This window comes from Synchiropus splendidus, chromosome 15 (assembly GCF_027744825.2).
Source record: "Synchiropus splendidus isolate RoL2022-P1 chromosome 15, RoL_Sspl_1.0, whole genome shotgun sequence".
Classification (NCBI taxonomy): Eukaryota; Metazoa; Chordata; class Actinopteri; order Syngnathiformes; family Callionymidae; genus Synchiropus; species Synchiropus splendidus.
In genome coordinates, this window is record NC_071348.1 from 6,058,398 (window position 1) to 6,070,647 (window position 12,250).

The 12,250-nt window shown below is 45.5% G+C and overlaps 1 protein-coding gene across 8 annotated transcripts in view; it reads right to left on the reverse strand.

Annotated features, from left to right (window-relative positions):
- LOC128771589 (DNA-binding protein SATB1) overlaps nucleotides 1-12,250 on the reverse strand; it is a 65,730-nt gene that overhangs the window by 22,447 nt on the left and 31,033 nt on the right. For 4 of the 8 annotated variants that reach the window (XM_053887037.1, XM_053887039.1, XM_053887041.1 and 1 more), the window contains exons 6-9: nucleotides 9,522-9,633; nucleotides 8,593-8,670; nucleotides 4,544-5,043; nucleotides 2,516-2,776 (exon numbers count right to left, since the gene is read on the reverse strand). In XM_053887037.1, the coding sequence (XP_053743012.1) occupies nucleotides 2,516-2,776; nucleotides 4,544-5,043; nucleotides 8,593-8,670; nucleotides 9,522-9,633 (951 nt within the window). The remainder of the gene's footprint in view (nucleotides 1-2,515; nucleotides 2,777-4,543; nucleotides 5,044-8,592; nucleotides 8,671-9,521; nucleotides 9,634-12,250) is intronic. The other 4 variants (XM_053887043.1, XM_053887038.1, XM_053887044.1 and 1 more) reach the window with 2 other exon arrangements.

Sequence of the window (12,250 nt, forward strand, 5' to 3'; positions counted from 1 at the left end):
TTAAAATCAGGAACCTATCTCTCTGGTTCCCTGGTTACACCTGGATTCCTCACGGCTTGTTTGTTAACCCTCCTGCCTCGTGTCTGCATGACACAAGTTGACCTTGATATTTGGAAAGCTCAAGCTTCAAATTCATCTCTTAGACCAACAGGTGAACGTAGATGTGCGTCTTCAACCTTGTAAAACACGGATCAGAAGAGCTGACAGATTTAGGCCTTTGAGCATCTGACAGCTTTCTATTCTGTGTAAGCAGCTGAGTAAAAGAGGTCGAGTCCACCCATCATCATCTGAGGGCACCTCTTGGGTTCCTCAGTCAGAGCGGGGAGGCTGCCATGTCGGGCTAATTGTCGAGGACGTGCACCGACCGGCTGCGGCGGAGTCGAGCGAGTGCATGAAGAGAAACATACCTCTGCATCTGTTTTTATGAGCCTCATAAAAACCTCTTCTGTCGCGGCCCCAGTTGCTGCCGAGCCTGATTTATGCTCCTGGATTCACACCGTGCCGCTCTATAGGAGCGGCTGGCAGCTAGCCAGGCGCATGAGTGTGTGTTTGTGGCGTGAGGACAACTTTCGTGTGGTCGCTGATGCGGGTGACGCGGCCTCCTGATATGTGATGTGAAAATTAGACAAATTAGAGCGGAGAAGTTTGCAAAGTGGAGGGGCTGTGTGTCGTGCTGTTGTCATGGTGTCCCTAATTATTGTGTTGTTCTCCTGAAGTTACCGTTTAATATCATGATCATTTAGCGCTGATAACTTTTTAGGGTCACTTTAACTTTGAACATCAGTGGAGTGTTTCATCCATCCTCATTTGACAAAGAACCAACTCTCAGGTGCAAGTAAATGATATGGATTTCTAAAAATACTGCAGTTTGATATGAAACCAAGCAGCAGAACAGAAGTAGCAGTGTTAGTGTAAAGTAGCGTATTCTTCAAATTGCAGGTGTAATGATGCAGCAGTTATAGAAGTGGTGAAAGGAGTAGTATCTCATGCAGTCGAGTTACAGGCACAAGTATTAGTAGAAGCGATAGTTGAGGCAGTCGTAGCACCAGCTTCAGAAGTAATACTTTGGTGGTTGTAGAAGCAGTATTGGATGAAGTCACGTGGGTTATTAGTTAACTAGCTCTTCCCCTAGTAGAAGTGTTATGGATTGTAGTGATAGTGGTAAAAGAAAGAACTGTACACCAGCAGTAGTTTTCTAAATATAAATAGGATGAGCAGAGGTTATGCACAGCAGAAGTACCATCGCAATTACACTACCTGCATTGTATGAGCCGTAACAGTAGTCAGTATTAGAAGTAGTTCCTTGGCTCTGACAGCTAGAGCAGCAGTAGCAGAGAGAGGTGAGGAGAGCAACGTCTCCACTCTGGCTTGGGGATGTTCGGGTCTCGCTAAGTTACAGACCAACTCAGAGTGAAAGGTTCATAGTGAGCACTGTCCGACATTGATCACTTTCCAGCGACGCTCTTCAGAGCGCTGACGACAGCTTGCAACGACTGTAATCACGCTGAACAATCAAAGAGGAAAGATTGAAAGAAGCTCTTTTTTTTAGAGCTGCTGCCTCATCACTGCGCTCATCTCCACCCAGGGCAGCACAGAGAGGCCGATTGTGCTCCGCCACCACCCAGCTGACCACAACCCAGCACAGAGACGTCACACACCTTGTAAACAAGCGACACTGATTTGTGGTCGGAGTTAAAAGCGACCGTGTTAACACTTTGCCAGCTCGCCGTGTGCCTTGCTCAAAAGTCACTCAAGCAGCGCACACATTCCTGCGGTGGACACTTGTCCCCTTCACGTGGAGGGTGGAGGGCATCCACAGAGAGTGACAAAGGTGGGAGAATGTTAGGTATGTGCTCTGGTGTGAAGACTGGCGGCGCTGGTCATGTGACCCAAGTCAACAAACAAGCAGCTGATTTGAAAGATTCGCACAAGAATTTGCATGAAACAGTAAGTTGAAGGAATGGATGGATCTCATAACAATCTTTATCTCAAAACTTCAATCTAGCTTGTCCTTTTTTTTATATTTTACTAATTCCATCATAATTTCATTTTTTTATTTTCACGTTTTGGAAACATTCCATCACTTTTGTTTCTTTAATTAGAATTTTGTAGCATTAGAATTAATTGATCAGGATTTTTATTCTTCATTTTCATTTTTCCTCTCATAATTCTGACTTCATTAAAAGGTATTGAGCCAATTTGCATCAAAACTTAAACGTTTCACCACATTTCTGATTTTAAACTCTGACATTTAAAAAAACGAATCACATTTTTTACTTAAAACATTTAACTCAGTTCCCCTAAAAATGTCCCACTTATTCACGATTCCAGAGTTTTGACAGTCAAAACCAATGCGCCGAAGAAGTGAACTGGGTCAGAAAGGTTTCCCGCCTTCATAGTACACGACACAAACGCATCGGAATAATGCCAGTGTCTCTGTTCACCACCAACACATTGTGCACGTCTCTCTTACATGCGGACATGTTTACGTGTTTCTCTTGTGTTGTAGCTTTACCAGCATTTCCTGGCGCCAGTGCGGCTCTACTGTCACGATCTCTGGTACCTGCACAGGCCGGCTGGGCGGAGTGCTGATGAGCGGCGCCGAGCCCATGGCAGAGGCGGCGGTCAGGCTGCGCTCCCTCTCTTCCTGATAGATGCGGTCGCGCTCCGCCTCGGGCAGCTGCAGGAAGTTCTGCATGGCCCGCAGGTTGACCAGTAGCGACTGGGAGGCGGTCTTGGGGTCTTCCTCTTTGCGGAGGATCTCCGACAACAAGCCCTGGAAAGCAAAGACACCCATGACTTAGTTCCCAGTAGGACACACCACTCCTATCCCGAGAGGTGACAAAGGGTTACAGAGAAGGGGGCGCTAGCGAGTCAACCCAGGATGAAGTATTCAGAAGCTCCAACTCTTCAACAGAAGTAGCTGAGACATATTGTACCGACCTCATGAAGTTGCACTGATTCGACTCCAATCGTTTTATTAGTGCCATCTTGCTATGACGATTTTGAGCCGTGGAGTAGCAGCGAGCAGCCTCCGTACACATCCATGCTTCTTTAGGTTGAGTCTTTCTTGCATGGCGAGTAATCAGTCCAACCCGTGTTTATTTCTCAATCGCACTGGATTCCATCAGCCGGTGATGACTCCATTATCACAGACGTGTGATTGGCCCTTTTCATCAGATCTCGGCCCGCACCGCGCGCTTCTCTCGCTGTCAATGGGCCATAATTTGGTAATAACGCGAGCGACGGGGAAAACAGATTTTTTTCTTTTTTAAATATTAACGCAGGCCTTTATGGGAAACGAGTGCACGTGTAAGCTGCTGGGAATGATCAGGGCAAGAGTGAACAGATAAGTAGATGAAATCATGCTTCTTTATGATCGGAGTGACTCACACAAACGTATTATTTTTACGTGTTTGTGTCGGCGTGCTCGTCACTCGAAGTCTTTTAGAGAAACTCCCCGCGCCTCCTCGCAGCCCACTTCCCCCGCTCCTTTATTAACATGTCTAATAAATAATCCCCCAAAGGCGAACTCTCAGGATAATACCTCGCTTGAGCAGCAGATAAGACTCTTGAGTATCTTCTGGAGTTCACCACACACCGTGTTGTACGACACGCACGCACTTGAAGATTCATATCACTTCCTGTTTTACACTCACTTGAAAGCTGATGGAGTCATAATGGAGTTGGCGACAGTACGTCTTAAGACATAAAGGCCGCCTTTTGTGTGTGTGTGTGTGTGTGTGTGTGAGTGTGTGCGGCCCGAAACTATGAAGCAAAACCACATATTTTGGCAGGGAGCGAAGGCGCACCAGCGTGGCAGCTTGCCAGTGGTCCTGAAGTACAGTAGAGGTGCTGAAGTGCTACAGAATGATGAAAGAATTGCAAGATGAAGGCGATTAAACCTAAAAGGACTGTTTTTGTGATGAATTTGAAAAAGAAACGGGATGTGTCCCGTTAAAATAACGTATGTGAAATGCTGGATAAGAAGTAGCATGTTCATTTACGACTTGATGTGAGCAGGTTCCGACATTTTGGAACGATGTAGTGCGACAGAGCTCAACAATAAATCATAGGGCGTCACACAATAAAAGCTACTCTTATAGTGACGGAAGGAAATTGCTAACATACCCGAGTCTGAGCTTTAGAACTGTGGGAGGGAGTTCACTCTATATTTTTTGCTTCTGGCTTTTTCATCGATCAGCATCTTAATCTTAATTCATACATTTACTTTTTTATGTTATTAGTTACAGATCGAGGATTTAGATTTGTCCATCTCCTGCACTTGTCATTTTATAACTCAACTGCCGAAGATGCCAGGAGATAGACTCAAACTGGCAACCTTTCAGTCTCTCTCTCATCAGTTTCTGCTGAGAAAATGATGAGTTTCTATCAGTTGTTTCACCCCCCAGGTGAGGGCAAAGGGTAAAAAGCGTCCACGGTCTGGACTTATAAGTGGATCCGGTTTGGTCTTTTCAGGGTACCAAAGACTAACCCAGAGTTTGGTACAATACTGCATATTCTGGAAGAACCTTGTACTCACCTGGGTTCTGTTAAAGGCCACTCTGGCAAACACGGCCTGCGAGATTCCGGCCCGCTTCAGCTCGTCCCTGACCCACTGGTAGATCTCTGAAGACACCTCAGTGTTGGACGCCACTTGAGGCTCCAGGGTTTTGTTGTGCGAGTTCCGGTTGACGGGAGGGTGGTTGAGGTACTGCTGCGACAGCGACTGCTGCGCCAACAAGCGGTTGACTGCATACTGCTGGTTGAGGATCTGCGCCATCACCAGCTGTTGGTTGACCAGCTGCGGGCTGATGGGCGTGGACACCAGGCCCGGGTGGTGCAGACCCGGGAGCTGTGGCTGCCGCCCGCCCGTCTGTCCGCTGTGTGGCGGAGGTGCGTGTGGGAGCGGGGGCACCGGAGAGGAAGGGGTCTGCTCTGCTGTGCTGCCTGGGATGGGCTGCTGCTGCTGGGAGAAACTCAGGTGGTTGTGGCTGTGGTTGGAGCCGGGAGGGGACAAGTCTGCCAGGCCATCCATCTCAGCTGTGGGACAGAGACAGGATGAAACCATTAGCAGGCTTCAACTTCAATCACCCCTTATCACAGTTGGGTTATCAACTACCGTTTCAGATAGAGAGATGGTGTATGAAGAAATAGCTGGCCGCAACTGTACACTGCACTCTCGCTGGTTTCAGTTCAATTCTATGTTTTGCATTAAGGAATGAGTGCAAGGCTTGACCGAGACCTGATGCTGAAATCTTAGTCATGACAAGATTGTCTTTTACCGTCACAAAGAACCTGGAAGAACCACTACAAGACATCCAGGACCTGGTTAAACCAAGACCGAAACGTTGCATACATGAGATTACTCTCCACCAACTACAACATTGAGTACATTCTCCTGACCACATGAGTGTGACTGAAACTGTTAACCTCTCATTGCTAGTAGAAAATGTTCTGTAACTCAGATGAATAAAACCAATGACTGGGGTAGATTTTGCTCGGCAAATTAAGATACAGTAACTCAATTTAAATGTATGACATGGATCGTCATGGCTGATTAGAGAGTGACCTGTTAGAGAGAGGAGTTCTAAGAGCTCCATTGTGCTCGACCTGTGTCTAGCAGAGTCCATGACGATGAGATTAACTTCGTGGCTTCATCATGTGGGCAAAAAAAGAAGAAAAGCAGCAGCAGTGGAGTGTCTGTGTGTGTGTGTGTGGGAGGGTTTGGTAATGGTGTGTCAGGAATTTGACAAATGTCATTCAACCAACAAGATCCTCAATGAATCGTGGAGAGGAAAAATCTGTGAGGCACAGTTTGAATCTTCGATGGTTCAAATCCAGAGGCAGGAAATCTGTGAAAGTGTGGAGGAGCAGGACAGGAGGTCAGTTGTGAGGTGTTCGCGGGCTGAAGGGCAAGTCAACTGAGCCCACTATTAGTAAGGAGGAGCAGGAGAGAAGGTGGGTTGTTCAGGACAGTAGTAGGATAATCGCTTGAGCTCAATCTGTAGCTGTGGTGGCAAAATCAAGCGACCCTGAATCCATACAGTCACGGTGGAAAATCTAATTTGGTTGCACTAGAATTTTACACACACTATCAATGATGACGCATCGATACACTAACATAAAGCAGGGAAAATTGAACCAACACATGCGTTTTTTTTCACCATTTAAAAGCATATAGTGAGAGGAAAGTCTGCAAATTATATTTTAAGGATTATGGTTGTGAATATTTAACTCTATAAATGCAGCGGAGGAATACTTTAAGACAGGTTGAAATTATGAGCTTAGGAGATGAAAACAGTGATTTACTGCCCACAGAGAGAGATTTGGATGGTGTTCAGGACTCTTGACGGAGGAATACGTGTGTGTGAGCGCATTTTCTTTACCATGCCGTGAGTGAAAGAGTGATTGAGGGGGCAGCGTTTAAGAATTCATGGCAACATTAACACCTCGGATGTGCGGCCTCCACATCCCACAGAAAGCCTTGTATGGAATTGTGAAAAGCATAAATTGCAGTTATGGGTAATAGGGGAGGCGGTGGGGGGAGGAGTTGTCTTCAACGCGCTGAATGTGTGGAGAGATTAAGTGCATGGATGTTTTCCAAAAATACCCACAATAATGTTTTTAGCCGCCTGTTTCTTAACTGTCAGCGGGCACAAAACCCTCCGCCAAGACGGGTCTATTGAGCGAAAACAAATGATGTTGGGGGTGAAAGAAGAAGAGAAACAAACAAAACAAATAAAAAATCTTGGTAATAATCACATCTCTACCCATAATCCCTGGCATTCCCAGCTCTGATGGTATGGTATTCACTCGTCCATGTGTGTGTGCGTGTGCGCATACGTGGAGACTGCTGGGGGGCACAATCGCGACGCACAAACACACGGAGGCATTTCCATGCAAATTGAAAAGAGAAGGGGTGACAGAAGAGCATGGCAGGCCCTGGGAGAAAAAGGCTGCCACAGAAGTCCTCGTGTGGAATCCTGCCACAAAAGAACCCCGGATTAAAGGCACAATAGGCGACGGGATGTAGGCTGATGAAGGGAGGGAGAGTGTGTGCGCTCGTATGTGACTCACAGAGTGGAGCGAGAAAAGAGAAAGTGACCGGCGCTCTTCAAGTCAAGTAGCCTTTTAGTACCTGGAACCAGGTGCTTGTTCCCCCCTCGACTTCAAACTACTGGACTGCTGTCGCAAGAAATAGAGGAAAATAATAAAGAGAGCAGCAGGCTGGTCTTCAAGAAGTCGGAGCTGCCGCCAATGAATCTAGGAGTTTGAGAAATCTTGGCCGACACCTGAGACTGGAGGTGTTCCGATAGTGGTTCAGATATGCAATACAGTATATCATAGTGTTGAAGCACTCAAGGTTGGTCTTGAGACCTTGGTCTTGAGACGAGCATCAAGACTCATCAGGGTTTCGGTCTCAAATGCTTTTTTACTTGGCCCTGTCTCAGTCTTGGACTGGGCGAACTCTGGATTTCGATTCAAGACCGGTTGAGACAGACTGAGAAAATTGTCATAATTGGTGAGCATAATGGTAAAAGAAGGATTCTGGGTTTTGGTTCAGTTTTGTTGTGTCTTTTCTTTAATATTTATCAGGGGTCTCAAACTGATCCACTAGAGGGCCACTGAGGGAGCTGGTCTTTGGTTCTAACTAATGAGGAACCTATGACCAGCTCCAAATGAGACTGTGACTCAATCACCAGACAATGAAAAAGCTGATCCATGTTCCACCAAGCAGCGCCCTTTCCCCTGCTATGTCAAGCAGTGTCCACAGTCCACAAGTCACCTGACTGATACACAGGAAAACCATTCTGTTGGCTCAAACACAGCTCAGGTGGGTGACGAGACGCCAGTGTTTGTGGTTGAATCTTTATCGCGTGGTTTCCAAAGTAGACCAGGGAACTGTGGCTACCATCATGTCCAAGACCCATCCTTGAGCAGATCCAGCAGCAAGGGGATGAAATGCCCTCCTGGCTTGGTGTGCATCTCCACAGCCAAAAAAAAGAACACGACAGTGCAACAAATCTGTTCTGATCCGCAATAGACCAACAGTCCATAGTCTGGCCCTGGTGCCATTTGTGGATCTTGATCAGCTTCCATGTGGCCCGCAGGCATGGTACAGCACTGTCAAAACACATTTCTGACGTTGTGACTCCATGACTAAAGCGCTTTAAACGTCACATCAGCTCTTTTCTACAAGAGCCATTGAGGCTGAGCTAAGTGGCTAATTGGTAGCACTGTGAAACAAATTTATGTAATTACACGAGAATTAAGATTAAACTTCCTTCACAGCTGCAAACTAAAAAATGGGCTACTGTTTTTCACAGTAGATGCTGTAAACATTTTAGATAAACAAACTGGAAAAGAATGAATTACTGTTGAATATTCCGTGCTAACGTGGTGGCTTCTCGACCACACGCACAGGTGTGAATCCTTCTGCCCTGTTTTATGCTTTACATTCATATTGAACTGGAGAGTGGAGCTGTAATCCACTTCCAGAACTGGATCAGTTGAGTTCACATTGGCAGGAGAAAACAGATTTGGTGTGAGGGTTTGCGTGTGTGTGTGTGTGCCCACGTTGCAACATACCTAGTGCATTGGCACGCGGGCTCTCGCGGAGGACACACGTCCCCAGGTAGCCCTCCAGCTGAGAGGTCTGACGCATGCCTGCACGGTTGGATGGGCATGCACACACACACACACACACACACACACACACACACAGACACACACACACAGACAGACACAGACACACGGCATACAATGTGGAAATGTGAGGAGGAAAAAAAAGGGTTGTTTTATTCCGCAACAATCTCTCACTCCAGCTAAGCATTTCAAACCGGCGGCGTGGAGAGCCGTCGAGCAGCTGCTGTCGCCCGGCGTTTGAAGGAAACAGTTGTTGTGCAGATGAGTGGGAGTATGTGCGAGTACAGCGGGTCCACGGTGAATAATGTTCCCGCCGTATGGCGCTACTTGAACCGGAGATGTGGAATCTGATAAGATATGACCACAACATGCTATTAGCACGGAGACTGTAAACACGGGTTTGATAAAATATCTCATCTGTCATCGTGGCGCTAAAAAAAAACAACCAAAGACTGCTCAACAGATTGTTAAGGCTAATATTGCAGCATTATGAGCATGCGTTGCCGCCTAATCTGTCTCCGTGCTGCTTGTCTTGCGTAATCTCGGGGTCAAAAGGGGTCTTTCTTCGATAAACATGTGTTTCTGGAGCGTCGATAAGAAAGTCCAATTGAATTTAAGACGAGGCGTTGGCCCTGGGAGCGCCGCAGATTGCCAGAAAAAGGTCTAAATTCGGCGACACAATAGAGAATGAATCAACGATAACGCTGTTTCCTGTGGAGTAATGTTAAAATTATTAGATAACAAGATAAAAATGTATTTCTGCTCACGCAGGAAGACAAAAGAAGCCGAACATATTGTATTGGGGACCGCTGTGAGAGCGAGGGAGCAGGGAATGTGCGCGCTATACTTTGGCGCCCCGCCGTTTTGCTTACCCATCATATCTTTTGTCTTCTTGAAATGTTTATACCAGCGCCCAAATTCCTGACACTTTGCCGCCGACACATTTGCATAGTAAGTGCTGTTCACGATGGAGGAAATCATACTCTGGAAGGGAGAGACAGAGAGAGAATGACTTTAGGAGAACACAATATTAGAGCTTGTGAAACATGCAGCAACTGTGGAGCTTGTCAAAACAAATGAAATACAAGGACACAAGGAAAAGAAGGATCCTGAAAAAGGGCAACTGAAAAGCATGCAGGATCTGGGCAACTAAATTAAATCAAACATCAGGAGTGTTCTTTTTTTCTCCATCAAATGCCGCTGAGTATGTGATTTTCCAAACCAGATACGATACCAGCGTCAGTGGAACCTTTTGCGCTGAAGACGGTAGCCCCTCCTTGTTCTCTGGCTTGCTAGCAGTTGCTAACTGCTAGCAACTAGCTACTTGTATCTTTCACACTGCTTTGTTGAGTGACACAAATGAAGTCAGTCTAAAGATTTGTATGATACAAAAATGTAAAAAATAAAAATGAAGATTGAGATTGAAGTGCAGAAATACTCCCAAAAATATTCTACCCAAGACAAAAAAAATGACATAAACAAAATGTTAATCTTAAAACATTTTTTTGTCAGACAGGACTGTTAAAAAAAAAGAAAAACAGTAAAATGGGTTGTGTAAACATTGGTTAACTATGGACAAACTAGGTGAATTAAAATAAAATGTTTAGGTCAATGTCCCACAAAGTTAAAATGGAAAAATAACTTGGTAAAAAAAAGCAATGTAAAGACAAATTAATTTAAATAAAAAAAGGGAAAAATAAGGAAATCTCCATTGAAAAAAAAGAGAATAAACATGTAGCTAATGATAAATTACAGCATCAAAAAAGTCAACTTCCCCCCCCCAAAAAATAAAAAAAATCAAAGATAAAACGTTCATCATAAGACTGAAGATTTTTTTCCTTTTCATTTTGTGCTTAAAAAATTATAAACATGACAAATAATTATAGAAAAAGTCAGTCAAACGGCAGTTCTGATTCCAACTTCAGACTTGGACATGTGTCAATAATATTTAAGCTCCGAGACTGAAATAAGAAATATCGTGACAGAGAAATCTAAAAAGCAGCAGACATGCAGAATCTGGTCAAACAACCTTTCATATGTTCTTTCATCTTCATCACACGCTGCTGAAGATTTTTTTTTTCCTGCATCTGTCGTGGACTAGAGGAAATATATTTACAGTAAAAGTGATTTAATACCAACATCTGTGACGAAATGTAAACACGAGAAATGCTTTCATTTTTCCATTCATACAATCTGTTAAAGGCAGCGACTTCAAGCGCTACGAGGGCCGCAGCGAGCATGTCGTTCACTGACTGCTACGCTCCCTGCTCCTCTCCACGCTCGCTCCAGCTACAAAGAGGCATTATTTTTCCTTACACTTTCATTAATATGAATGTTTTAACACCTTGCTAGCCTGCGGGCGAATAGCAGGTTTGGTGGCGAAGAAATTGTTTGTGATTTAAATATTCAAAGGAAGCAAACCATCTGTTTTGAAATTACAGGTAGGCCATCTTTATTATTTCCTGTAATATATGCGCTTGCAGGGAGGGTGAGGAGGCACGAGCTACATGAGAACTGGAGGGTTTAGCTTTCTTTTCACGCTCGTGATTGTCTGGAGACTGAATGCCATCATGTAATCTGGAACTGATGAAGTCACTCATTCATTTTCAGGTCACAAACAAAATCCTTGTTTCTGTGATCCGTTTCCAAAATCACGTCCACAGGCCAGTGGGACCTATGGAAGACTAATGGCGAGGTCATGACTGGTCAACACAGAGGCAGGCAGTTGGAGGCGGCCTGGTTTGGAGGCTCATCACTGCCCAAGGTATCAAGCGGCAGTGGTTTGGACCTCTATGCTAGAGGTGCTGCACACCCTGAACTGGTAGCTCAGGTTTACCAGGAGACTAATATCTGCCTCCACCTGTCACTGGACCTAGGTCTCTAACACGCACTTGCATTTGCACTTGTCGCTACATGAGTTACCTAGAGGCTGCTGAAGGTTCCTATGGCCTTTCAAACCACACAAAGAATCCAGAAATTTGTGGGGTGCTTTAGCAGCATAGGGGGAGCTTTCTGCTGTCTTTGTCGATATGTAGTGGAGCATCACTTGTAGCGCTAACTCGCCGTCAGCCGAAGGGGACTCGGTTGAGGAGGACCGCATGTACGGCATGCTCATCCATCCCCCTAAATGGACCGACCATGAGGAGATCCACTACGCAGAGGACCCGGCACAAGTTAGAAACTAAATGGTCCCATGAAGTATTCTCACACGAACCAGAGGTTTTGAAGGTAAAAGGTATTCCTTTGGATCTTCTAAACATAAACAATACGCCTCACCCAAGTGAGTCGCGGTCCTCAGACTTGGATCGTGAACAGAGCCACGAGCAACACGATTTACCATGACTTAGTTCCTGCGTTCCACTTTGCCATGACCTTAACTAAATGTATGGGATGTGTTTTGCCTATTATTCACCGTTGATCGACATTTAATTTAGTGGAGCGAAGCGTCAACCTCAGACGTTCCAGTCTGCAGCTCACACAGACTGGAGTGACGTCATTGGTGGCACATTTCTATCTGTGGCGCTTGATATTTCGAACAGGCTCGCTCGAACGTGTAGTTCCTCCAGAAGCCTCTTGCTGTGGTCACAAAGGGCCAAATTAA